Source organism: Salarias fasciatus, chromosome 19 (genome assembly GCF_902148845.1).
Source record: "Salarias fasciatus chromosome 19, fSalaFa1.1, whole genome shotgun sequence".
Lineage (NCBI taxonomy): Eukaryota > Metazoa > Chordata > Actinopteri > Blenniiformes > Blenniidae > Salarias > Salarias fasciatus.
Genome location: NC_043763.1, coordinates 20,487,329 through 20,514,383, shown reverse-complemented (window position 1 = coordinate 20,514,383; position 27,055 = coordinate 20,487,329). Strand labels below are relative to the sequence as shown.

The window sequence follows — 27,055 nt, the reverse complement described above, 5'->3', positions numbered from 1 at the left end:
TATCTGCTATTGTAGAGCAACATTTTTCATTCATTAACCCAATTTTTTGTATCATCCCCCCCCCCCCCCCCCCCCCAACCACACCCTCTACAATTACAAGAAAAGGCTGAAGGAACCTCATAGCACAGAATTGCCCCAATCTCAAAATGAATCCAATTTTATTGATACTTGCTGGTGCAAAATACAGTGAAATGTCAAAAAAAAAAAAAAAAAAAAACCTGAGCACACCCTCATTATCAGTCAGATAATTATCATTATCACCCTTTTTCTCAATAACTGTTGGTTCAATGCCATAAAAAAGTTTCACTGCACCATTAATGGGTCCATTATCACAACTGTTGCATGTATTAAATTAGGAAATTTGCACCCTAAGCTACATTGGTTGTAAATAGCAAACATGTTCTGCATGCTAAGCATCGGTTAGCATGCGAGAGCAGTGCAAAACTACACAGTCGTTAATGTTGCTTCCTCTTTTTTTTCCCCTCCTCTGGTTTTCTGCCAGGCTTTGACATGAGGAACGGCCAAATGAAGTGCAGACAAACAAAAAGCAGCTGTTAAGTTCTGGGGGAATGAATGTTTGCAAGGTGAGTAATGTGGGCCATCGGCGGAGCTGAACCCACGACGTTATTGCTTCTTTAGACTTTTAGTCACGTGTGGTTTGAAGAAAATTACCCTTGCTGTCTTGCTCGAATTGGCACAAGTGTTTATCATCTCTCCCTCCTTTTTTTCCCTCCCATCTCCATTCTTATCCTCCGTCTCTTCCTCCTTTTGTCAACCCCCCCATGCTTTCAGCAGCGCTGGCAGCGGAGCGCGAGTGGACGCAGCCTCTGGAAGGAAAACTGGACCAGGAAATGAGGTTTCCAGTGGCTGCATGGATAAAAGCGCCTCCATCTTTGAGTCCAGCAGGAAAACACATTAAAAACCCCGACAACAAGCGGCCTACCTTATGTAAGGTAACCGAGGTCCAGAACATGCGTATGCACACATGCACTCCCTTATCTGTTTCAGTTTCCCCTCAATCTGCAGGCCGCAGCAGGAAGCCGGTCTGTGTTGTTTGAATGTTTGTTTGACTGACCTCTGAATTGGAAGAAAAATGTGATTATGCAAGAAAGGAAGTGCTTTGGGTGTCTGGGGCTTCATGCACACATGCAATACAAAACCAAAAAATCGATGCTTCCAGATCTGAATGGAGATCATGGCTTTCAGATTGTGGCTTTCAGGGTTTGGAGACGGACGCAGGCCTGCAGCTGCACGGCGCTGGCTCACCCTGCAGGCCTCCTCCCCCACCTCTCTTTCCCACTCATCACATACTGGAATTTCATTTAGGCAATTGGCTCTCAGCGTCGCACCTCTGACTCGCCAAGCTGGGGGATTCTTTCCCCTCGCTGATGGAACGTCGCTCTCATTTCCAGAGCGGGGCGGATGAAAGAGAAGAGAAGTGGCGTCCCGCTTGGGGGGGAAATAGGTTTTGCATCCCGGGACTCAAAGGGCTGCGGCGATGGCTCGTGACCCCCGGCGGGTGGGAAATGTCATGAGATGGCTTCCCGCAAGTGTTTTGGCTCCGACTCTGGAGAGCCGCTGGGTTTATTGTGCAGGTGTTTGCACAGGCAGTTGCAGTATGCAGAAAGGAAAAGGAGAGCCGTCTTACCTGATTGGAATCGCACATGAGATGCACTTCACTGACGAACTCAGCGGTATATATCGGAACGTCTCGGCATGAGCACGCATGCTATAACCAACTGGTTTTGTTGTCTTTCAGCATAATACCAGCCTCTGGGTTTAGACAGGAAAAGCTGTCCTCAAACATTTGTCTCAATTGGAAATCATGTTAAAGAGTTATTGGAGAATGGTTTAAAAAAAATGCAATAGCAATGAAAAAAATCAATCTTCTGGCATTTGCAACAATGGAAATTTCACATTTTTCTTGAGTCCCTTCTGATTTTATTAGAGTAATACAGTTTTATTAAACACTAAATTGGGCATAAAGGCCTGCCAAGATCTGAAAATAAGCATTGTGTTGATAAATTAAAGTGTTTGGTGTTTTGGTTTTATGCCTTTTTGTAAATAAGACAGAAATTATGTTTATATCTCTGGAACAAGCTGCTGCCATTCAGGCACCCTCTGATTAGCCGTGGAATATTTTCATTGTTTCTGTATTTTTCAGAATTTTTTTCCATCCGTCTGTTGGACTCAGTGAAAACTTTTTGGTTTCTCCTTTTTTTTTTCTCTCTTGAATGGTGGAAATCACAATAGGAACAATTACAAATGGGTCACTGTGTGGTTAGAAAACATTTTTCCCACTCTATTAGCCATCCACACAGTTGTCAGTTTCTGCTGTTTGCCATAAAAACATAAAAACCTGGTGCCAATTACGTCACATTTTTTGGGAGAAATTTCGTCATTAAACCATTTTTGCTTTTACTTTACATATAAATCTATGTAAAGTAGAAGCAAAAATGTTTTTTTTCTTTCCAAATGGAAAGAAAACCTATAAATAACAGAAAGCAGCTTGTTTAAGATGAAAACAAAGAGGTGATCATGGCTCATACTTTCATAGCGGTGGTAAATGAATCACACAGCTGACCATCAGGTTGAACTGCGTGAGGTTACACATCACTGATGTTTGTACAAAAAAGAAAAACTTCCACATCTGCATCCATGATCCTGGTGAGCCAGTGAAGTATTTACATCTTTTAGAGGTTAAAAGAGTTATTTGCCACAGTTGGTCTACGGTGGCGTAATGGCAGGGCATGTGTCCGAGGTCGTGGGACAGTGAGAAGACAATGAACGGAAAAGTAGAGCTCATCAAACCTGGCAGGGAGCTTATTGGCCTCATTTGCAGTTACGGCCCCTTCAGGAGGTCGCTGTGTGCTGCTACTTTCTGTTTATAGTCCCTGGTTATCAGGAATACACGGTGCTGACTCATCCACCTGCAGCAGCGCTGGAATTAACAGCTCCCTATGGGCCCAGTGTGTATTCCATCTTCCTCACTTTGTGTGTCTGTGATGGAGATTAACGCATAACCCTGTCAAAACCAGCTTCCTCATTTGCCCCTGATGACAGATGCTCTTTTTTTAAGCCAGTCGCCGTTCCGCTGTATCGCACAGAAACACATTAAGACTGAGACAAAACACCAGTTTTAAAGTCTGAAGATTCACAGTCATCCAGGTCATGAGAGCTAATTGGATCTGAAGGGTAACTGCACTTACTGGAAGTTTCTTTTTGAAGGTTTGCCATTCAAATAGTTACCAAATCTGAGAGCTCATACCTGTTCGGGTATGACTCAGAAGCTCCTTTCTATTTATGTCTTACTCTTTCCTCTCAGCATAGTTCATAGGTCAAAAAGCACGCCTCTTGAATGTAGATTGTTTCAGTCAGGGCGGGGTCAGCAGGTCAAGATTGGGAACCTCTGGTTTGTGGTCAGAGACACACCTTTCGATAGAAAACCAGCTTCAAGACCAAATCTGTCCATCCACCTATCTTCTATAACGCTTCTTCTATAAGGTGTGTTTTTTTTTTTTTACAACACCTTTTCTGAACACAAATCATCTTTATTTGAAAAAATAAAAGTGGTGTTGAACCTTTAAAAATCCACATTACTGTTGAAAAGCCCGTTTTGCCAGCATATTCCAAGGCTTCATGGTGATATATTTCCAATACTTCTGTCATCCAGTTGTTTTTTTTTCACTTTGCAGTGGACCATATTGTTGAAAACAGCGCCTCCACTTGTGCTGATGGCTCAGCCACTAACAGAATGCAGCAGTGTCAGTATGTGCGTGTGTGTGTGTGTGTTTGTGTGTTCCGATGAGTTTGCCGCCCTCCCTCGTCCACAGTCCCTGATGTCGCTCTCAGCTTTTGTTGTTTTCTATTCCCTCACGTTAGACGTCCACTAATTCCATCTGCGACTGTAACTCTGTGCCAAACAGAGTTCTGCATTTTGACCCCGCGTCACTCCTGCAGGGACTCTTTACCTACCCCCCACCCCCCCCCACCCCCCCCCCCACCCCCCCCCCCCCCACCCCCCCACCCCCCCATATGAAAATACCAAACTCCTTTCCCAGGTCTATTAACTGTAATTGATTCAACAGAATGTATCCTGACTCTGAAACATCAGTTAAACAGGTCAGCAGATAAGAGGAGGGATGTGATAATATTCACCGTGTGTGAGGAGTGATCCGGGAAGGACGCACAGATCCGACCAGCTAATTGCTGACGATAGAAAGCAGCCAAAGCTAATCTCACGTGAGGGCTGCCCGAGCGCCTCGCTGGCAGATGACGGACCGGCAGATGGGTAGACTCGGTGCGTGACCACCAACTGACTGGCTGACCGATACGCTCGCCGGTCGATTTGCCCGCATTCCGGGGTGGACGCCGGCGGAGTACAGTCTGACCCAGCGTGATAATCCCCTCGCTGCCCAGGACCCCTAATCAGTTCTCCTCCAGACCTGAAAACTCACACGCCGGAGGAATGTGCGCTCGCGGGCGCACAGACACGTACGCGCACGCCAGGACGGACCATCTGTCTTACGAGACCTCTCCGTCTCCTGAAACACAGAGAGGCATGTTTGGATGAGATAAGTTAACTTTGGCTGATACTTTGCTCCCCAGAGGTCAGGAACATTTAACTTTTTGTGAGAAAAGAGCCTTAAATTACCAAAACCACCGAGAGATGCTTGCAGGCTGCGGATAGAAAAAGCAAATTAAAACAAATACACAAAGAGATTTTATTGAGGGAAATCACCAAGGATGGATTGCCAAATGCTGTCATCACATGCAGGAATGATATCAGTTCACAGAGTTGAGCTGTAATTCTGAATCGTTAAAGATCCAGTGCACTTCTTGTGTTTGTGTTTGACAGTCTGAGCCGATGATTCCTCCGTTTTCATTGTGACACTGAGCAGCTAATGAGATCTGCAGATCTGAAGTCTTTGTGCAGGTGCAAGCTGTGCTACTTGAAAGCTTCTTGGAGCATCGTGGAGGCTGGTTGTCCTACGACATGTCAAGTGAGAACACGTCGTAGCACATCGCAGCGCTCTGAATTCATAAAAAAAAAAAAAAACAATCTTCCTAAATTAGAATCTTCGGATTAGTAAATAGAAAATTTCATCAGTCCAAAGTCAACCAGCTGGAACTGCTTAGTAGTTTGATTTTTTACTTTTAATTTTGCATTATTAATGATGCAATAATGTTGTTTCATGTCAAGGCAGTCTCACAGTCATCATAGTCATGAATAATTACCCCAGCTCCCCAAATCCACATATATTATTTTGGGCAAATAATGGAATCATTTAGCTCGTCCAGGCAGCCATTTTACTCTTTAAAAAGAGTCAATGAGTGTGAATTTCAAGCTCTGTAATTGTGTTTTCATTCCCGAAAAGTTTGACTTTTGCCAGGCATCATTTTGAAAATGATGTAGTTTTCATGTTGTACCACTAGTGGGTGCTGTTGGTTGTTTTTTTACAATGAAACGGTAAAATATAAACATGAACCAGGAGCACCTGGACATTATGGACACATGACCAAGTTGGATTATTATTACGTTTTGACTCTCAACTATGAAACTACGAGCTTCCAGGAGAATAAGGACTAGAAATCATGACACTCTGGGAGCAAACATTGGTGTTCATGTGCAGACCAACTGTTTACCATGGTGCACATGCACAGTAGCAGTGTTTCAGAAAAGTTGCAAGACTAGATGTGACCTTTCCAGGGGTCACTGTCAGGACCCACGATACTGGATGACACCGTGTGTCTTCGTTTTTAGAGAAGACCTGGGTCTCGCGGAACAAATGGTCTCAATAAACGCACACAGTGAGACGAACAAGAACACGCGAAGCGCGCTTGCCACCGAGCGGGCTAAATTAGCATGACGGCACGTCACGCTGCTACAATAAAACCCTCCAGGATCGATGACTGCTGGGAGGGTGAATCACTAGTAATTGTGGTGTGAGAGTCCAGAGCGGTGACTTCATTAGCAAATACCAGATGTTTACATGAATACAGTCCAGTGCTTAAAAATAGCTCCCTCGTGAAAAGGCGCCGCAGATCCGCAGCGAAGGGAGTTCAACCTCAAAGGAGGACACCACTTAGTCAGCACGGCGCCGAAGATGGCACCGAGCGCTGCCCTGTTAAAGCACGCCCGTAACATGCGATACCGATCCAGGGTTATCAGGAATGAGCCCGGGGCTGGAGGGCGTCTTTAAATCATCACAGTAAAACGCTCTTTTACTAGTTGTCGTTTCTCTGAAGATGAAGAGATGCTCGTATATCATCTGATGCCATAATTCCCGACTGGAGGAGACTGGTTATAATCAGCAGGGGTCAAGATGACACGACTGAAGACCGGCGCGATCATTTCTACACTCCAGACGGTGAGAGAGCTTTATAGTTATGAGGAAGACAACAGCTGAACTGATTCATATTTTCACATCAGCCATAGATCAAACCCATCACGCTGCGGTTCACCTGAAATACACAGAGCTCTTAAAGTGTCTTTCAACTTTTGTTGTTCCCCTCCCAACCGTCTTCTAGCTCTCATGACGCACACGGTGCGACTTTCAGCCCAATGTGAGGCTTCATGTTTTTTCCTACATATAAAGTGCCAATTAAAGAAGATTATTCATACTTTGAAATCTCTAAAGATTCAAGTAGCGTCCTTCAGAGAATGACTAAACATTGCAGCATTGCTATAATATTCTCATATTTTAATGCCGTTTTTGATTTCTTTTTTCTTTTTTTTTTTTTTTTTGCACGTCTAAAATGTTTTCTAGTGCATTCAAATATTTTGAATATTTTGAAATGCATGTAGTGGCATCTCCTGTTTATGTATATATATATATATATATATATATATATGTATATATATATGTATATGTATATATATATATATATATATATTTTTTTTTTTTTTTTTTTTTTTTTTTTTTTGATTACGTGATATTTCTATAGTGTCATAATGAAAATCAACAGATAATTTTTTTAAGCTGATTTAAACTCAGAGATCGTGGCTCCAGTTTTTTCCATATTAATAATATAATTATACATTGGCTGTAAGTCAGGAGCTTAATACATATGGAGAACAGGAAATGGGTCTTAAATCGGCTTTAATTGCAGCAACACATGGAGGTAATGTTCTAGAAACACATTGTTGCTTCAGTGATGACAAGTTAAAAACTTCGCCATGACAATAATTCTCTCGATTGCTCTGCACACTGGTTCCGTTTCAGTGAGAGTGAAAGTAAAACATGGGCGGTAACCTGTGAACTCCGACCCCCAGGCAGAGGTTAAACTGCTGGTAAATTATTGGTTAACTGGCAGCAGAGGGACTACGGAGCTGTTACTGACTGCTGATGAGGAGCAGATGTGGTGAACAGGTGACTGGGTCAGGTGGAAACTAAAGAGCAGGAACTCCAAACTAAAAGCCTGACAGTACTTTTTTGTAACCAGGTCTCAGTTTGTAGAGCAAATATGCTGTATATTCCAGAATGCAACCATATATTAAGCTGAAGAAACACACCTGACATTAAAACTCACATATTTCTTTCTGTGTTTCTTTTATTCCACCTTGAAGTTTCAGAGAAAGGTTCGATTTAACCACAGCGGCTATTTTTTTACTCGCTTGTCAGCATAAAGGTAGTTCTGAAAGCACCGCGGTGGAAGGTGGTTTCCTCACCCTGAAAGAGCGCCATGTGGTGAACAGACTGTCGCTTTCCCTCACGATGGGCCAGTCCACAGCACGGCCGGCTCAGGACACGAGGTCAAACCTCACCGGGATGAACGGAAACTGTCAAAACCTTCTGAGTGAACAGAGGCAGAAGACATGGCGGCGTGTTCCGCCAGATGTTCTCTATATCCTCTTATCAATTTAGAGGAAGTCTTCAGTCGGTCGTTTCTTCTTCTTCTCTGAGATCATCTGTCACAATGTGATCATCACGTTGCCACAGACGTGCATCGTTCCACAGAGCCAGCTTAGCTGACTCGGATATTTTCTTACCTGCGTTTGCCCCATGCAGCTGCTCCTGTAGCTGCTATTGTGGTTTACCACACACATTGTTGTTTACTGCCAGTGAGTTTTTAACCAGAGAAGTTGTCTTTGAAATCAACAGGGTGGATTTGTTGTTGTTCTCTCAGCTGCAGCGCAGGCCAAACGCTTCGCCGACCTTTTTAACTTTACTTCTTCAGGATTAATTTCACTTTATGATATCCTCTCGTGTTTGTGATCTCCACATCAGAATCCTCTCTGATTACAGAATCTGAATAGAAATTAACCGCAGTGTGAAAACAACTTTGGCTCAAATGTGTGTTTATGACAAAAATAAATCCAACACAGTAGAAAGATGAATCTATGAAAATTATTCAGCTTGAAATAATTTCCAACCTGGCTGCCTTGGTGTCCAGAGTGACTAAACTCAGGCAGTTTTTTCACACGCCTTTTTTTTTTTTTTTTTAGTTATTTTTACAGTTCATAATTTACAAAATGAACAAAATTATTTTTAAAGTTAACAAGAAATTTTGGGTTGAAGAAACTGAAACAGGTCATTGTCACTGACAATGCACATTTAGAAATAAAGTATTTACTGGAAGCATTACCCTGTGGTGAGGATGGAGTCTCACGCCAGGCTGCTGCTGTTTGTCTGTCGGAGCTGCTTTGCTGTACATGAACTGTTGACATTTGTCTTTACGATCTTTATCTTTGCCTCTCAACCTTAACCACAACAAAAGCCAATAATCTGCTGCATAGGCGGCATCAGTGGACTGTTTGCCTCTCACCTGCTTCAGCGCGGTGTGTGGGAGGACTTTGACCTGAAATTCACCCTCCTTTTATTGTGATCCTATCTTTATTGTTAAAACATCAGTTTGTATATGTAAATCATGAAGTTACTGTCAGTACAGAAGTATGATTATGGCTTTGTGTTCATCAGTTTTTGTGAAAACAGTAATGATTTGATCTCAATAAGTGATACTAACAATTTTAAAAGTGATTTTATTTATGCATGGATTTTCATATTTACAACCTACAAAATAAGAATGCTCATGCAAAACTGGCTAAATATTAAAATATGTTTGGATAGCCAATGTGATTGTTGCAGTATATGATTAATATGAACCCAAATGCAGATTTCATCATTTTTATTTTTAAGAAACAGAACAATCATAAGCACATACAACATCATCTATGAAAACTTGTAAAATAAATTCATCTAAAAAGCGATATGCTCAGTAAATATATACACAGACATTCAGGTAAAGGAATAAAAGCCAGTGTGGACCTCGGCACAGCGAAAACATCAGGGAAAATATGAATCTGACTTCCTTTTCCAAGTGTATGATGCTATCCTCTATTGTTTTTGGTCAAACAAGCATATAAGTCATGTGAAAATCAACAGTGTCACAAGTTAACAAAATTGGACCAGCAAAATAAAATGAAATCAGTCGACATTCAGATAACAGGTTGACCTATTGGACGTGATATTATCTGTAGAGAATTTAATGGTATCTAGCATTTTAGTGCTAAAATTCCAAAAAAATGAACATTTTTTTTATTTAAAAAGAAATTTATTTAAGGAGAAACAACTGAAAGCATCGAAAGCTAGTGGAAACTGTAGCCACGTACAGAAAAAGAAATTAAAAAAATCAACTCTTTGCTGTTGTGTCTGGTTCAAATTGGATTGTTAAGTACAGGTTCGAATCCCAAAATACAAACATGGTCATTATACATTTAAGCATTTGTACATTTCCGTCAAATCATATGGCGATTGCAGGTTAAATCGGTTCAGAGCAGCCCTCCTCGGTACGGAGGGCTCATTTGGTGAATCGGTGGTTTGTCACGAAAGAAAACATCACAATCAATAGTCTACATTTCTGTGAATCCTGAGCATTGTAACACCCTCCACTGACGTGTCACACGCTGAAGGATGACATGTTTGACCCCTCCGACGACTTGAAGCCTGAGATGCAAACCTCAGACGTCCTGCGTGACGAGCGAGCGGAGTAGATGTACTTCTTGCTGAGGCACCAGATGTCCGCCATGATCTGCCTGAAGTGGCTCCTGAACTTCACCCCGATGAAGGCGTAGAGGATGGGGTTGAGGCAGCAGTGGAGGAACGCCACACTCTTGAAAATGGCCAGAACCTGCAGCTTGATCCTCTCCGCCTCGCAGCTCCTCACTTGAAAAAGAGAGAGCGTGTGGATCAGCAGAGTGACGTTGTAGGGGAGGTGGCAGACGACGAAGACCACCACGACCGCCAGGACCACCCGGATGGCCTTGTGCCTCTGGCTGCTCTGCGCTCGCAGCAAGGTGCACATGATGCCGGAGTAGCAGAACACCATGACACACAGGGGCAGCAGGAAGCCGACGGCCATCTGGCAGCTGGGCACCAGCACCTTCATGACCTTCGCCGTTTCTTTGTGCCTGAACGACATCTGACACATGACGGTGACGCTGTCTTTGTCCAGATCTTGCTCTTCGAAGCGCTGGGTGTAGATGAACGTGGGCAGAGTCAAAGCCACAGCAAAAACCCAAACTGCCGCGCAGATGGCTCGGCTGTAGACGAGGACCTTTGAACGGGCGCCGAAGGAGCGTCTGGCCAGGACGATGGCGACGTAGCGATCGCCGCTGATGCACGCCAGCAGCAGCATGCCGCTGTAGAGGTTGACGCTGTAGGCCGAGCGCAGCATCTTACAAGCCACGGGGCCCATCGCCCAGTCGTGCTGCTCGTTGTAGATGATGAACGGCAGGGACGCCACGAAAATCAGGTCTGCCACCGCCACGTTGAAAAGATAGACGTCCGTCATGGTCTTGGTCCTCTTGTAGAAGATGTAGGTGATCACGACCAGGGCGTTGCCGATCAGGCCGAAGGCACAGATGATGGAGTGGATGATGGTCTGGGCGGTGACATCCGCGGGGTCGGGGTCCAGGATGCAGAGCTCATCTGTGGGGAACGTGTAATCTGTAGTGGCACTATAATCCAGAGAAGTCACCAGCTCCATTTTTTCTTTTTTTCTTTTTCGATCTGGAGAAATAAAAAAAATAATTACACAAAAGCAGCATTGAAGCAGTGAAGATTTTGAAGAAAAGTACAACTAAAGAAGATGTTTCTTGGTGTCTTCTGGAAAAGAATTGTTCATCTACACAGATTTTGAATATAGTTTATGAAACACAACACAAATGAAAAATACTTTTTGTTCAGTTGCTGAAGAAATCAGGTGATTTAGGACATGATTTTTCTAAAATGCAAATCAACATAGAGAGTGATTTCCTGCTTTTCACACAGAAGATTATGTAATCTTTTACTTCTACCTTCTAAAATGTACAGCTAAACATAGTGGAAATACCATTGTCTTTCTTTGTATAATAATGGGGAAAATCCCAGTGAGTCAATTGAATGCGTGCTCAATTCGTCTTTTTATTAAAAATACATAAAATAGATTAATTAAAAGTCTTTCTTAAATTTTCTTTCATAAATGTAAATCACCTTGAATAAAAGGTGAATAACACTTTATTCTTCAGTTTGGTAAACCCTGCACAGAAATCTAAAGCATCAAGTTTTCAGAGAAAAAAAACTGACGCCGCCCGATCTGTGTAAAACTGTCACCACAGGATGTAAGTCACCGTTCTAGTTCAGGTTTGGCAGCTTGTCAATGACCCAATTTCAGCTCTATTAGACATAAAGAGCTGGCGTGCTGAGGCAGGCTGCAGGTGCCTGCGCTCTGTACGCCGTCCAGTCCCAGAATAACCCGAATAATCTGATCCTTATCGGGGAGAATCTTTGAAGTGTCACTGAGAAGCCGGACATGTGTAGGAAGCACCAAGAAGCCTGCTGAATGAACATAAACCAGGGATAAAATGATAAGCTCTATATCATCGATCTCATAGAAGCTTGATGTAATTTTCCGCTGTCTCAATAAAGCAAACCGCAGCTTTTGTTACTTCTTCAAACACCTGACAGCATATCACGTTCCTTCCGATGAACCCAGCAACAGAGATGAGGGATAGATGGTAACATTCGTCAGCTGAAACACGTCCAAACGTCCAATTAGGAATGAGTCAAAACCTATTCCTGTTCCACAAGTCTGAAAGTAGCATCAACAAATACGACCAGTTTATAGAAGAAAAAATAAAATACGAAGAAGCACCTTTTTTTCTGCTCTGTCTCAACTAGTAAGCAGGAAATGTACTGCTGGAAACCGAGCCAGTTCGTAACAACGGTCTGGGTTACTTTTGCCAAGAATTGTATTGATTAGTTACACCAGCAGGTAACTGAGTTCGTTTGACCCGCTACATGTTTCAGAGTTAGTTTTGTTCGTTGAACCAAGAAGTTAGTTATGTGGACGAGTGTCTCTGATGTCGACAAGTTTCTGGGTTATCGACAAGAGACTTGCAGGACGAAGAAGTGTGTTGGTTAATTATTCCGACTAGCATCTAGATTAGTTGTGCGAAGAAGTGTTGATTGGTTTTACCTAGAATTGTCTTGGTAAAGTTGTTCCAGCAAGTGTCGATTTCCTGAACCAGAAAGATCCTTAGCGAGTCCAACAGGAGTTTTTGTACCAGAATGAGATTTAGATAGTTATAACAACTAGAGGCTGAGTTACTAAATGTATCTTGGGTCCTGCTCTCCAATAATACCACATTTAGGTCACCCGTGTAAACTGAGAAAAACACACATTCAGTTACAGCCATTGTGAAAGTTAGAGCACATTTGCACAATAACCTCAACTTTATTGTTAGTGCAACAAAAAAGTTCAACAAAACAATGTAAATATCAGGTTTTTCTCATTTAAAGAATGTTCTTTTTTTTAATGAAGCCATGTATTTCCTGTTTGTGTTTCAGCAATGACAGTGCAACCAGTTTAAAATTACGGACATGGATCCATGTCCGTAATTTGTATCAGAGGTTGAAGCTCTGAGCTAAAAGACATAATGACAATGACGTTAAAAATGTCTCATCTAAGGAGTGATGTGAGGCTGCAGTACTTGAGTCATCACAGTAAATGAGGAAGGCATTAGGTCTTTGGGGAAGATGTTATAAAGGGAAGAGGAAAGCTTTGTACATAGAAATGCAATGAGAGAACTTTGCGTGTTTTGTAAATAGGATCAAATGTTCAACAAAACTGGCAGATTGTTGAGTTTAAAATGGGATGCGGTTACTTTTATTTTTATTTTATACCATTGTTGGTGTTCGTACTCGACAAAATGAAGAGTAAAACTTTTTCAAATGCTTTAAAGTTGAATTCCTCTCTTCCTTTTAGCCTCGATCCTACAAATGACAAATTTCTGCAAATTTTCTAGTAACAGTTATTTTGCATTATTTCAGCTAGTGTGCTGGTATTTGATGTTGGGGATTTCAAGATTTTACAGCATCATATTTTAGTTTCTCTGTATAACTTTTCTGTTAAAGTTAAAAATTTATTAATTTATATCCCATTTAGCAGATATGTGTTAATGTTCCACACAAACAAGACACAAAATACACCAGAATATTGTAAATTGTCTGTGAAATTTCTATCAGATAGAGAAGTGTACCTACCTCAGCCAGGTATCCTGATGGTCTGATGCTGTGAAGTGAAACAAGTGTGACTCTGCTCATGTGCCACACCTTCAGCTTGTCATGAACCACTGCAAATGTCTGCAGCCTTTATCTCACAAATAATCTGCACAAAAACAGAGAGACAGAAAAAAAAAAAAAAACCCAAAACCAAAGCCAAGTCTCTCGAGTTCTGCTACTGTGCAAGATAAGTGCTTTCTTTACCTGTCTTCCTGCTTTTGATCTCATCGGCACAGATCCTCTTTATCTGATGGTCCTGCTCTCAAAACAACACTGCGTCGCTCCGGCAGGAAGACCCTTCCACCTATACTGTATGTTCACATCGAAGGTTTCCTTTGCCTTCATGTACGTTCGATTACCCAATTTACCCCAGATCTGTAAACAGTTGCCCCCTCAACAGCTTTTTTTTTTTGGTTTGGTTTTCATTCCATCAGCCTTTTGTCTCACATAAAGCAACTTCAGAAATGAGAACCATGTCTTCCTACTAGACTTTCGGTTGCCTTTTGTCTTTGAACTTTTACATACGCAAATGCACGCACATACAGGTGAGGCCTTTCTTCTTCTTGTTTTTTTACCCACAACCCTCACTGTGGTGTGAGCGAAACTGATTGTGCCAGTCAACTTTGCCTTCCTTTGTCATCGTAGATTTATACTTTTTTGGTTTTAAACACATTCTTAATCAAACTTTTGCATTTGCGCTTTATCCTTTTTTTTTTCTTTTTTTCTTTTGGTTTAGATCAAGGTAGCTTCATGCAGAATTGAAATAAATCATTAAATAAATAGTGACTCACAAGCTGGAGCCCAGAACCCCTTCTGGCCCAGACCACTTGGCCACATTACATTTTCACATGTGAAAAAAAACAAAACCAAAACAAGAAGAGACATTTTGTACATTTTAAGGTTGACCTGAAAAACTTCCTGTTTCTATCTTATTCAAGACTCTTGTTTTCGCACAGAGATTTTGAAAGATGTGTGTCCACCAGTGTTTGGCTTCACTGAAATGTTTTTGCAGATGTAGAAATGAGAAAGCGGCTGTGCTGGGAATCTGGAGTAGCACCGTTATGCAACATATTCAGCATTCCTTGTTTTTCCTCACCATGGCCAGCAGATAGAGCTCTTTTGTCACTGGATCCAAGAAGACCATTGCACAGCAGAGAAAACAAAGTCCAGCTCTTATTTTTAGTTTTAATGTGACATGATTTAGGATCTAATGTGTTATTTTGACTTTATTATTTGTTTCTGAACTATGTTAGAATTTATAGGAATAAAGGAAACCTTATTTATTCAAAATTGCAAACAGGTTTGAAATCAATATCAGGGGCTTGAATGTCCAAATAAGAGTAAATCAAAATGTTAGTTTCTTCCTTGAATCTGAAGAAGTGTAATGTTTTTGTGTTAGAAAACAACCGCATCCCTGGAGGAAGTAAAGTGTTTCGTATTACTACTAAGCAAAAAGGTGAGTAATTAACCTTGAAAGTTACCATGAAAGCAGAATTATTGTTTCAGTCAATTACAGGTGTGTTTTAACTGTATGTGGTACCAAATTATATTTCAAACACTAAATGTTCACACTTTAATCATGCAGATAAAGTGATGAGTAAAATCAATTCAACAGAAATGTGTCTCTATTCCTGCTGTTATTGTTGAAAAGCAGCAACGGCCAAAACTGTGCTGCATAAGGCTTTAATCTGGCCAATGCATGTGCCAAGTGTAAAAATACTGAAAAAGATAACTATTTAAAAAAGAACTATATCTATTCCTTATCTGTAAACTATTTTAGAAAGAATACAAATCATGAAATAAACACCAAGTCCCAGAAAGGGAAGTTTTTTTTTGAGGTGACTCTAATCTGTTTCCACACCCTTTTTTAAGGTCAAGTTCCTCACTGGTAAATATTATACATCCTATATTTTACATCAATATTTTACACACTGAGATGGCTATTATCTAGACCACAGATGAACACTTTTTTTTTTTAATTATTATTTGTGCTCGTCTTTTCTGAAGCTGTTTTCTGTGGTGGTGTTTAACAGGGGAGTACAGCTGACTGGTCCAAAACTGGATCATACTAAAAAATGAAAACTGATGTTTGCCTTATAATGGCATTCATTTTACACACTTTATTCTTTGATAATTCGCCAAAAAAGTGTAAATCTTACAATGCAGTAAATTTGGCCAAATGCAGTACAATGCATGTTGAAACATATAGTGGTGGTGTTTTTACTATTAGAAAATAATAGAAATGATGTCTCTATGATTTGATTTGAAGGACACTCTTTTAGTTTTTAGATATTATAAGGAATGTTTGGTGCATGGGGGATTTTTTTTTTAATCAGTCTTAGACATTACCCAAAGTGCTACAATGCATTATGTAAATTAACAGTGTTTATGTAGCATCAGATTCATATTTACACTCACATCAAATAATTAGACAGGCGTTGTTAACAAAGTAAACCTGCAGCAAGTGAGAAGGTTGTGGGTGTGAATCTCTGCTGTTCTTTTCTATGTGGACTTTGCATGTTCTTCCCTCACATGCAGAAGTTTGGCTTCCTTCCACAGTCCAAAAACATGCGTGCAAAGTTAATTCAGTGGTTCTTCTCAGAGTGGGGAGTGCGGCCATTAGTGGGATCAGAGTGGTAATTACTACAGTAAACAGTTATGATTGCGACAGTAAACTTAAAAAAAAACCCTGACATGTCCAAACCTGCATTATTCTGACAATGTGGGCAGACAGGCTCTGACCACACAGCTGTTTCATTTCACAGTAAGTCAAAAGTACTGAATATTTAAGATTTAAAAAACTTTAATGACTCCCCACCCAAAAAAAAAACAAAACAAAAACTTTATTTGGTCTCTTCAATATCAAATTTGCAAGTTTCTATCAAATTTTTGGTAAAAAAAATAAAATAAAATAAAATGCATCTCATCGACACTCATTTAATGCAAACTTTCTGCGTTGCCATGAACCGCCCTGCAGAGCCTCTGCACGGCAACGTTTGCTCTACTAGATTATTTACAGTACCCCTTACCTATTATGCATATAAACATGAAATAAAACTTATTTTTTGGGTCAGGGGAGGGGGGCAGTTTGATTTTTATGTGGGAACTAATCAGATTTAAATTAAAAATCTGTCATTCACTGTAAGTGTGCCACCACACACTACTTGTGCTGAAAAATAAACTCTACAACTTTCATGCATTTTCACGAAGGAACTTTCAGAAAGTTGACAACCTGTAGTTTTAAGGTGATGAATGACTGATTGTCCTGTGGTAAATTGGCCTTCAGGCCCTGTTTACATGACAGTGTACTAAAAATGATGTCTGTTGGATATCACAGATATGCTGAAAATGAAGTGGTTTTTATTTAGGGCCAGCAGTGGGTGCTGTTGTTTGTTTTTATAATGAAACCACGTGCAGAGAACATGCTCAATTATAAACACAAACAACTCATATGGACAGATGAGAAGGAGGATAGTAATGACAGGTGACTGTCGGCTATAAAGTTGCTTTTTCAGAGGATCTGCGCACTTATTGTGTGAACCGACACTCAAAATGAAAACAAAACCTTCACGTTTTCACTTGAAACCTTGGACCTTGGTTATTTAGGATGGCATCCTGTGGCATCCCGTGCCCCCCTCCGGGACCCGGAACCCTCTGGATCCGCTCCTGGTGTTCTGCTCACTTCTTCCTGGATGTTACCTGGCGGCGCGCGCGGCCTGTGCGGGCAGGTCGCGCGACGTGAACCCGCTCTGCAGGTTATCCCGGTGATACACTCCTCCTCCTCCTCCTCCTCCTCCTCCTCCAAAGTGTGGACTCCTTCCCCGGTGCTCCTACTTTTTCTTCTCACTTCTGCTCCATGTCTGGACGCCATGAGTAAGTCCGGCTCGCTCAAAGTCAAGAACATATTTAAGATAAAATCCTCCGATAAGGAGAACAAGGAGCTGAAGCGGACTGGATCCTTCAGAGATGGAGCCGCGACGGTCCCCGGGGACTTCTCCGCCACCCTCCCTTCCTCCGGCGGTCCTCTCAACCTGGGAGACAGCGCCACGCTGCCCGGGGATCGTTTACTCACGTCCCCGAAAGAAAAGAAGGGAAAGCGGTTCCCTTCGCTGAAACTGAAGCGGTCGAAGAAGTCCAAAAAAGCCCAAGATGATGTGTTTTTCTCCGAGACTGGAGAGCTGGACAGCTTCGACAGCCAGATGTAAGCACACAAAAGTGTAACAATCTATCATTTCATCTTTACTTTTACTCATTTTGTTAAAAGAAACAGTTTTTCAAAGCCTCCACAATTTGTCAGTCACTCCGAATGTCTTCAATGATCCAAAATACAACCCTAGAAAACGGCTGAATTAATTTAAAATTATGCTTTTACAAACATTTGTGATAAAATGTGCATTATCATTGGGAAACCCTAGTAAGTCCCTGATATTGCAGGATCTTTAGACATTCTTCATCAGTAGACATACATTATTGTAGACTCAGATCAGTTGGCAGTGATGCTGACATCCCCTTGAAACTGGGTGGCGCGGATCCACCTTTAAAATTTGTGCACAGTATTTCACAAGAAAGGTGAGAACTGACTGTTTCCCCCCTCTGGCATTTTCTCTTTTCAAATCTAGACTGTGTGGTTTAGAGCTGTGCTAGTTTAGTCATGCATGGCTCTGTGGCTATCAAGTTTGACAAATGTGGTAAGAGGTAAACAGAGCCAGCACAGCAGAGGTGGAAGCTGGGAGATGCTGCTGCGACTTCTCCTTCTCCTGCACAACTAAAAGATTGATTTTACACATTGAATTGGTGGAAGTCAGTTCGGGGTTGAGGCATTTGACCCCGTCCCCTGGTTGCTGTCACTGGGCTGCTCTTGGATGGGTGTGTGTGGCAGCGTGCAGCAATGCACTGCTGACTCAGTGTTTCTCTGCTGAGTTAAAAGAAGACAATGATCTTGGTGTGGCGACAACAACAGCAAGACTTCCAGTTCGTATTGATCCCAGACATTTCCGAGCTCATCTGTGTTCCATGTCCCAACTGACATGCTGACAGGTTGACAATAACACCTCTGACTCACCGCCGTCGCTCATTGTCAGGTTGACCTTCATTGACGCTGACTTGTGTGAATCAGCATTTGCAAAACGTTTCGCGAAAATGAAGAACCTGTCGTGCAGGATTCTGCCATGTTTCCATATTCATTTTCACTCTCTGGGACTGAGATGAGTTTTATATCACGTCACAAATGCGGAAAAAGTCGTAGCCACGTGTAATGCTCCTGTGCAAAGGTGGAAACCGCCACTGACACATGAAAGTATGAATGACACACCGCACACTCATTTCGGTCAGATTCAGTTGTGTTTTGAGAGTTTTGCTGATAGCCAAACACTCTGATCAGCTGCATCACAGAGACAGGAGCAGGAGAAGGTGAAGTTGTTTTGTAGGACAGCTAAAGTACCATTCGTTTATCAATTCATACCCAGTGGAGTCACTATGCGTTTGTCTGTGATTAACGTATTCTTCATCTAATGGCTTCGATAGAATTTCACAGTCTTTAAAGATTTCTATGTAATAATGTATCCATTTCGATATCCATTTTCATATCAGTTTCACAGTGACTGAAACTTGTAGTGAACTGTTGTCTTGGGTCACTTGATGCAATCAGAGGCTGCTTCACGGCAAGCACCATGTTTTACCTGTCTTAGGTGGCTGTTTGGGCCATGTTAGTGCCGTTCTAACCAATATTGTTTCATTAAAAGATGGAGAACAGTTAAAAAGACAAAGCGATTTTAAGAGAATTGAAAAGATGATTTGCTCTGACATGGTTGCAGTATTGATCTCAGCACAGTATTAGTTAATGTACTTCTACTAAAATGGTGACTTTGTGTGTTTTTTGACAGTCAACCTGGTGATTATTTCATGTCAGGGTGGTAAAGTACAGACGTACTTGTTGGTGAGTGGGCTTGACGCACCAGCCTATCAATTAACGACTGAATGCTCTGATTACGTCACAGAGACAAAGCCTTGTTTTCATATAATGGAATTACAATCTCAGCCTATCATCAAAATGCCAGTACGCTTATTTGCAGCCATGCTGATGATTGGCATTGCGTTAATCACGTCCTTTCAGTTCACATTCTGTTGTTTTTTTTTAATCATATGCCAGTAAAAATACCACTTTAAGAATGCGTATGTTTGTACACTGGATGTATTTACATTCGTTTCATAATCCTGATTTTGAAACATGCCCTCTGTGGGTTTGCTTAGGCGATGTTGACATTAAGATCGAAATGTTTCAATGGCTCTTGTTCCTGGCTTGACTTGGCAGTCAAATAGCGCAATAAACAATTAGGTAGGTGAGGCCTTGTTGTTCTGTCCACACCCTACAGATTTTCTTTGTGGTACCAAGCGGCAGAACCATTTTCAGATAAATTTCTGCCCCAGACTTACAGCACAGAAATGACCGTGCCGCCACGGGCATTTCGTCATAGATTTGCTGCATGTGTACAGATTTGAGAGCTACTTCCAGATCTTGTAATAGAGTTTGAATAAATGTTGTTCAGACCTTTATCCTGTTTATTGGAAATTGAGCACAAGATCACTGCATCACTTGCTGATAAATTTCCTGCGACATGCATAGAGAGTCAATAATCACTTCCCTTTTCATTTTGCCAAAGTCTAGGTCAGCATGCTCTGATTCTCAAGCTAACACCCAGAGTTCATGACTTCAAGGCTCAGGCCTCAAATTGACTCACTGAATCGACTGAAGAGCTCACAACCTCAACGAAGAGGCAGCTTCATATTTTGGATTTCACTCAGCAGTGTTGTGGAGTCATCATGTGTCACTGCCGCTGTTTTTTCTGTGAAGAGTCATTGAGAAAAGAATCAATTCCTCTTTGGATCTTTTTTCAATCCACTCCCTTAAGTCTGCCTTTCACTGCACTTGATGACTCGCTGAGTAACTTCGTAGAGGATTAAACCACACCTGGGTCAGGTGACCTACATATTACAGCCATGGTACACAAAGAGGTCAGTAATAGAAAATGGCCTTGTTGTGCCGCAGGCTGAAGCCTTAACTGTGTTTGTCCTGTTAAATGGCCGAGGAGAGTTATGTCACAGGCCTTTTTGAATTTCCAGGCTTGTGACTTGCTGGAATCTGACCAGCATGGCGCACAGAAACAGAACAATCTTACCTGCACACTGCACTGTGGGGCCCGGGAATGTACTTTCTGTTTAAATTCTGTGGTAAGACTCAGGGATGGGTTCGGCGTTTGCTTATTGTTGGAAGACCAAGCCAAGAACGCATGCTTCAGTATTTGGGCCTTTCCTCAGAACACAACAGCAACAAGAAGCTGGCATGAAAAAACAATCCATTTCAATGTAAATAACATACTTGAAATTACTTTTCAATGACAAAATCTACCAAAAAAAAAGAAAAATCTGTGAGATAGGCCCTTCTCATTCTACGACTGATGTTTTAGATTCCCGGTCTAAAAATATCTTGACAAAATTTAGGGCGTGGAGGACAAAGTGCCACAATGAGGACTTGGAATAGTTATATGGCAAATTGTATGACATAAAATACTTTGAGGTAATAATTCTCACCTTATTTAATTATTTTTTAGTAGTTTTACAGAGAGAGCTGAGCTGGTTTGGAAATGTTCTCTCAAGTTTCAGTTAGTTCTTTTTGGTGTTGATATCCTGACAGCTGCTTTAACAAAATTACATCAAAATTGACAAAAAAATATTCAGACAATCAAGTATTTCCTGTTGAAGCTGTATTTAATGGTAAAGGTGACTTGAAGACAGAAAAATAAAACACATTCAACTTCAGCAGAAGTAGTGAACAGTACAAACCAGGCTCCAGGTGGCAGTTTTATGTCCTTCAGCAGAAATGTTTTGAATAACTTTCTATCTTCTTCTCACATCATCGTGCTGAAATATTCGACTGGTCCTTCATGAAAGAGTCCTTCAACCGAAAGTTGTTCGAGGGGTTTTTCCAGAGTGAAACTGCTCACATCAAATCTTCACTTTAACATTTAAGAGAGACTCGAATGTGACTTGTGTGTTTTTGACAGCATCTTTCCTCTGGTGTTTCTGGAGTAGTGACACGGTGCAGAAATGCAGACCTGGAAAATGCCTGAAGCAGGTAGATATTCTGTTTGACTGGTAAATGTTAGGTTTAATTCTGAAAATATCCATGTTAGAACCAATATTCGCTGTTGTGTCATCATATACCAATATCTACGAGGTTAAATGGCTGATAATGATGAGACCGATTTTTCCACAAAGGCAAGACACATTTATCATATGACTATGAGTCAAATCGTGACAAATCCTACAGATCTTCCATTTAATGAATAGAAGGAAACACAGCATTTGGAACAGAAACTTTTATTTCTACAGTGAAACTTACAAAGGCTCATAACGCTGTGCAGCAATGTGTGTTTTTGAGCAAATACAGTAAAACCTTTGCAGAAAAGCAACTTCTGGATGCTAAGCCGAGATGTCAAAGACTGTGCTGTATAGTACATAGCCCCCAGCCTTGCTCTGTTTGGAAAGTATTTGCACTGTGCTGCGTGACAACAAAAGGTCGTTCACGTCAGTGAAATGAGGCTGACTACTTTCATTTGTTTGCTGACAGATTTAAAAGCAGATTTCAACACAAGCTCATTCGTTGAGGATGCTGTGACCTTGAGGCTAAACTGACTGGATGTTGTACAAATGACAGAATTTCACCTCTGTGATCAAACACAGGAAGCCAAGCAGGTCATTTTATGTAATGTCAGAGTTTTTCATCGACACACTGTCGTCAATATGATGTAGTACAGCACTGTTGAAAACCAGCCAGAGAGAAAAACATATATTCCAGATATAGAACAGAATGCAATGCTGTAATCTGCATACTAATTTATGTTGTTATTTCCAATGATTTCAATGTGTTTGCTTATTGAGATCACTGGATGAAAAATGTAATTTTTTATTATCAAGTGGTGGCAGATAAAACCTGCCCATGAAGACTCTTGCGCTGGGCTGATATGCGGGGTTTTACTGGGAAAGCTTATCTCCAAACATGACAGCTGAATATTTCCTAACAGGCCAAGTCAGATTTATGGAAATGTTTAAAACATGAACCTGAGCTCAGACTCTGAGTTAAATATGCACAACACAATTCAGTTCAGACCTTCGAATGGGTCTACTGGAGCGTATCTGTTACTGATACTGAGGCCTCGTTTATACAATGTTTCAAATAAAACTGCATCATTATTGCTTTTTCGTAAAGTTTTGTGTGTACACAGTAATTTATACTGGTCCATTGATATATTCGAAAAACTGTTTTAAGTCTTTCAGGGCATTGACTTTCACAAGTTCTACTAGTAGTTATCATAATATACCTTAGTCCTGCTAAAGTAAATATCGACTGACTGCTAAATGACAGCTGGTAGTCTGTTAATATTAACCCGACGCCGCCAAAAAGCTCTGAGGCAGGAACCACGTGGCGCCACTTTTACATCCTGGTTCAGCAAGGATGAATTTCTCCAGAATGACATCAAGGCGTGTGATATGTGAAGAACATCAGTGCAACCGACCGTCGGCATTTTGCTGTCACAGATCTTCACATTCCAGTGGTACCTCTAAGTTGTAGTGTATTGTCATTTTCTACTTATTAAGTCTAAACTTTCCTTAAGTTCATACCTAAAATCTTTCCTGACATCTCACAGAAGCCCCTGTTCACTGGAAGGTACTTAAGCCAGTGGAGCTTTTAACTTTTTAACTTTCTAATTCATTCACTGATTGATTGATGGACCAAGGCTGACGTGCCTACAGGGCCTTTAAACAGGAATTACCTCATGCCTGTATAAACTGCTGAGGGCTTTTTAAGCTTAACGGATTGCCATGTGTTCAGCCGTGCAGCATCGGAGTGGCTCATTATATTGCAGAAGATATTTCTGTATGACTTTATGAAAGCATTTTCAAAACGAATCAAAAAATAAAAGATTCTACTGGGTTAAAAGGGGAAATTCTCCCACTGTCCAAATAGATAGTTTCTGCCGTGCAAGCCTCCGTGAGGTATTTTAGATGTTCGTGACTTGAACACAACTTGTTGTTGTACAAGCAGCGAACTCGGTACAGGTCGTGACCTTGTGTTACACCTAATGTCAGAGAGGAGTGTTCGCTGTATTGTTGTCGCTAAAAGAAACACAAAGGTTTCATTATCGTCACATCTACCCACAGTACATGATGAGGCTGTATAAATATAGTCTTTTTTTTTCCTCAGACCAGACTGTCAAGTTTGATGTTTCCGAACACAGTTTGCAGTCTGACTGCAGCTTGTTTTCCTCCTCAGACTCTTTTTACTTTCCTTTTTTGTTGCTCCTCCTTAAATTATGGTGCACTAACTCCAACTGGACATACTGGTTAGAAACCGTTTACAAAAACGTGGCTGCAGGAGATGCTACGTGCACAGTAATGGCTTTAAGAGACATTTGCTTCATTTGTTGCTCATTCACTTATTGAAATACTTTTGACATTGTCAATTGTCAAGTTTAATGGGAAGGTAATTAAATTTTTAATACTGTTGCAGTTTCTGAAGTTATTTGAAATTATATTTTATCTCATTAATACATGATTAAAATTGTAAAAAAAAATGACCAAAAGCAGACATTTCAAAACATTTTGTGTAAAAATACCAAAGATCAGCAATTGACTGTTTTATTTCTAGAACATAATCCAATCAACAAAAGCACTCCACCGAAGGAAAATGAAGATCCTTCATAATAAGAGCGTGTTTTTAATTGAAGGTTATAATAGTTTCAAAGCAAAAGTGATGGTAGCTTTTATGTGTTTTCAAAAGCTTCGTAAATCTTCGAATATAGAACAACTTCATAATGTATCTCACACTTTTAGGCATTGACAAAATACTGTTGTTAGTTTGGAAAAATGCAAAAGTAAGCTTTTTATTCCTTCTATTATAACCTTTGTAACACATCAAACTCAAATTAACTGGAGAAAAATACATGTTTAAAACAGATGGTCTAAAATTGAATTTATGATACTGTGTGCAGGTCCTTCTAAAAGCAGCCCACTATAGAAACTCACAGTTTCTTCAAACGTGTGTAATTAAAACACATCCGCATTTCCATTTTTCTGAAACTGACGGTGTTTCTGCAAAACTGACCATGAAGGACGATCTCAAAACACAATATTCTGAATTTTACACATTCTTAGCAGGACTGCAGTGCAGAGAAGAGCACAAAGAGGACCAAACCAAAGTGATCGTGAAACTTTTTATCAAATGAACATCAAATGAGAACTTTATTTAGTGCTCAGATTTGTCCAGTTAGATTTTTTTCCCCTAATTTTCAGAAAGATTTTACTACATTTAAATGTCATTCATTGGAAGAAAACATTAGGATTTCAAAGAGTTCCCGATATTTTAAGTTTTCGATAATCAATAAAGTTATTGCTTTGACTTTATGCTTGAAACATTCTGGTGTAAATGGAGCCGTAGTCTTCAAAGGAAGAATATCAGGTGCCCAACAAATATAAACGTCATTGATTGGATTTTGACTTTGCATCAGCAGCAGTGTGAGTCTGCATGAAAGGAAAGACGCTTTTAATTCACAACATTTAGCAAAGAATAGCTGTTCAAATGGAAAGTTATAATGGCTTACAAAACTTTATTCTACTTCATGCTTGAATTAAAGTACAGACATAGAGGATCCCTTTGTGAAAACATTTTATTGAAGTATCTCTTATATTTAGATCATGATCAGTCAGATAATTTGAAGTTATTTTGCTTCCTTTTTTTGTGCCTTCTTCTTTCTAAACCCACAACTGAGCACACGTCTTCAAATTACAGTCTGTTGCCTCTGGTTTGTATCCGTGGTTGAAAAGCTTTTTTAGGAAAATGTTAAGAATCGATGGTTCGTCTCAGAAGTCCGTGTGGCCGCTGCAGTTTCTCTACACCGACAGACAGAAAGCCAGTTGGCTGAGGCGCACGTGTCACCCTGTGGCGAGCGTCGAATCTGGCTTCAGTTGTTGTGTCAGGTGAACTAAAGCACGCGACCTCACCTGTTTGCATTGTTCGTGCTCACCGCTGAAGCATCACAACAGAGCAAATAAAAACGTGAAATCCAATAAAACGTTTACAAAACAGGACGGTGGACTGCATGATTGTTTAGAGTCCCAGCAGGAAGTTGTTTTTGTAGTTTTGTTACTCACTGAGCCTGACTGAAGCTGGTCTGCCGCCGATAACATCGGAACATCAGCGTTTAGTAAATACTCATAAATCCTTCAGCTGTTGGTTCATATGTGAGTACGGTAAAAACAGGAACTACCTGCTAATCAGATAGCAATTATCCGCTGAGCTGACAGAAGTGTATTCAATTTAAGTAATACTGCAGCATTGTGGATGGTACTGTATTTCTAAACAGAGAATGTTGACTGTTAGAAGTTTTCAGTGCTCTTATCACATGAAAGTTTCGAGACTTGGTCAGCAGGTAGTGTGTCACAGGCCCGGCTAGCTCAGTCGGTAGAGCATGAGACTCTTAATCTCAGGGTCGTGGGTTCGAGCCCAACGTTGGGCGCAGTTTTCCTTTGGGGCGTGGCGACTCATGGCCGGAGTTGAGTGGAGGAATTTGGAGGGGAAAGGTCACAGCTCTGGGTCTCTGAGCTTGGAGCTTGACCCTCTTTGGCTGCCGCCCACTTACTTTACTATGAGTAAATGTGGAGAAAGGAATCTCCTCTAGGGCAATTAACAAGTGTAGTTTAGATGGTGGTGTGACTACAGTCACACAGCAATCATATCAAGGTTTGATAGAAAATGGAACAATGTTCTTCTTTGAAACCATACATGAAAAGTTTCAATAATGTCACAGTTCTTCTCCTTGACATTCCTCAAACTCCCAAACCCTCAAAACTGTAAATATTTTGGTATTATATGGCCGTTGCAGTGAGCCGATATTTAATGAAACGGCTCAATAACAAATGAAAGAATGTAATCGGATCAGTTGATGTGGAACTTCCCCGCTTGAGGGAACAGGAATTAATTTGATTTGATAATAGCAGCTACTACCACGACAACCAGCCCAGTCAGGAATAACAACAGCAGCGCAGAACATCGCATTTCCACAAGCTTATTAAATGTGCTTTTGAAATATGTCTCATTACAGTGTCAACAAATTACAGTGACAATTTAAGCTGTGTTGTCACGTGTGTGCTGATGGCCTTTTATAGATGGATAAATCAAAGTGGAGTGCGTTTAGCAGGGAAGCGTTGGATCGCAGAGCTTTTTTTATTACTGCACTATTCAAGCCTGTGTGTCACACTGTTTCACTTGAATTCGACTTTTATGTGTACTTAAAGAACAATATGGACAAAGTTGTGTAATCATTGTGTGGATTGTTCTCTGTTTTTCTGTTGAACTGTGATAACAGGTCACGTGCAGAACGTCTTCAATACCACAAGGGAAGCTATTTGTCTTTTGGCTTTTTCAGATTCTGATCCAGCGTTGATTAAAAACTGGA

General features: G+C 40.9%; 2 protein-coding genes, 1 long non-coding RNA gene and 1 other non-coding gene across 5 annotated transcripts in view; 2 read left to right on the top strand and 2 right to left on the bottom strand.

Annotated features, from left to right (window-relative positions):
- Nucleotides 1-5,501: 5,501 nt before the first annotated feature.
- The window catches only part of LOC115406966 (uncharacterized), a 153,982-nt gene continuing 132,428 nt past the window's right edge, over nt 5,502-27,055 (bottom strand). Inside the window, exons 3-4 of the long non-coding RNA XR_003933584.1 lie at nt 5,890-5,898; nt 5,502-5,553 (exon numbers count right to left, since the gene is read on the bottom strand). This is a non-coding gene — a long non-coding RNA (uncharacterized LOC115406966). The remainder of the gene's footprint in view (nt 5,554-5,889; nt 5,899-27,055) is intronic.
- Nucleotides 9,119-13,642, bottom strand: ccr6b (chemokine (C-C motif) receptor 6b). The gene is made up of 2 exons (XM_030117266.1): nt 13,527-13,642; nt 9,119-11,012 (listed from the first exon to the last, which is right to left on the bottom strand). Exon 2 carries the CDS (start codon nt 10,987-10,989, stop codon nt 9,901-9,903), a length of 1,089 nt encoding a protein of 362 aa, XP_029973126.1. The 5' UTR covers nt 10,990-11,012; nt 13,527-13,642; the 3' UTR covers nt 9,119-9,900.
- The window catches only part of crybg1a (crystallin beta-gamma domain containing 1a), a 54,966-nt gene continuing 45,323 nt past the window's right edge, over nt 17,413-27,055 (top strand). For both annotated transcript variants that reach the window (XM_030117252.1, XM_030117251.1), the window contains exon 1: nt 17,413-17,745. In XM_030117252.1, the coding sequence (XP_029973112.1) occupies nt 17,414-17,745 (332 nt within the window). In that variant the 5' untranslated portion in view covers nt 17,413. The remainder of the gene's footprint in view (nt 17,746-27,055) is intronic.
- On the top strand, nt 26,044-26,116 carry trnak-cuu (transfer RNA lysine (anticodon CUU)). Its single transcript has one exon. It is a non-coding gene; the product is annotated as a tRNA-Lys (tRNA).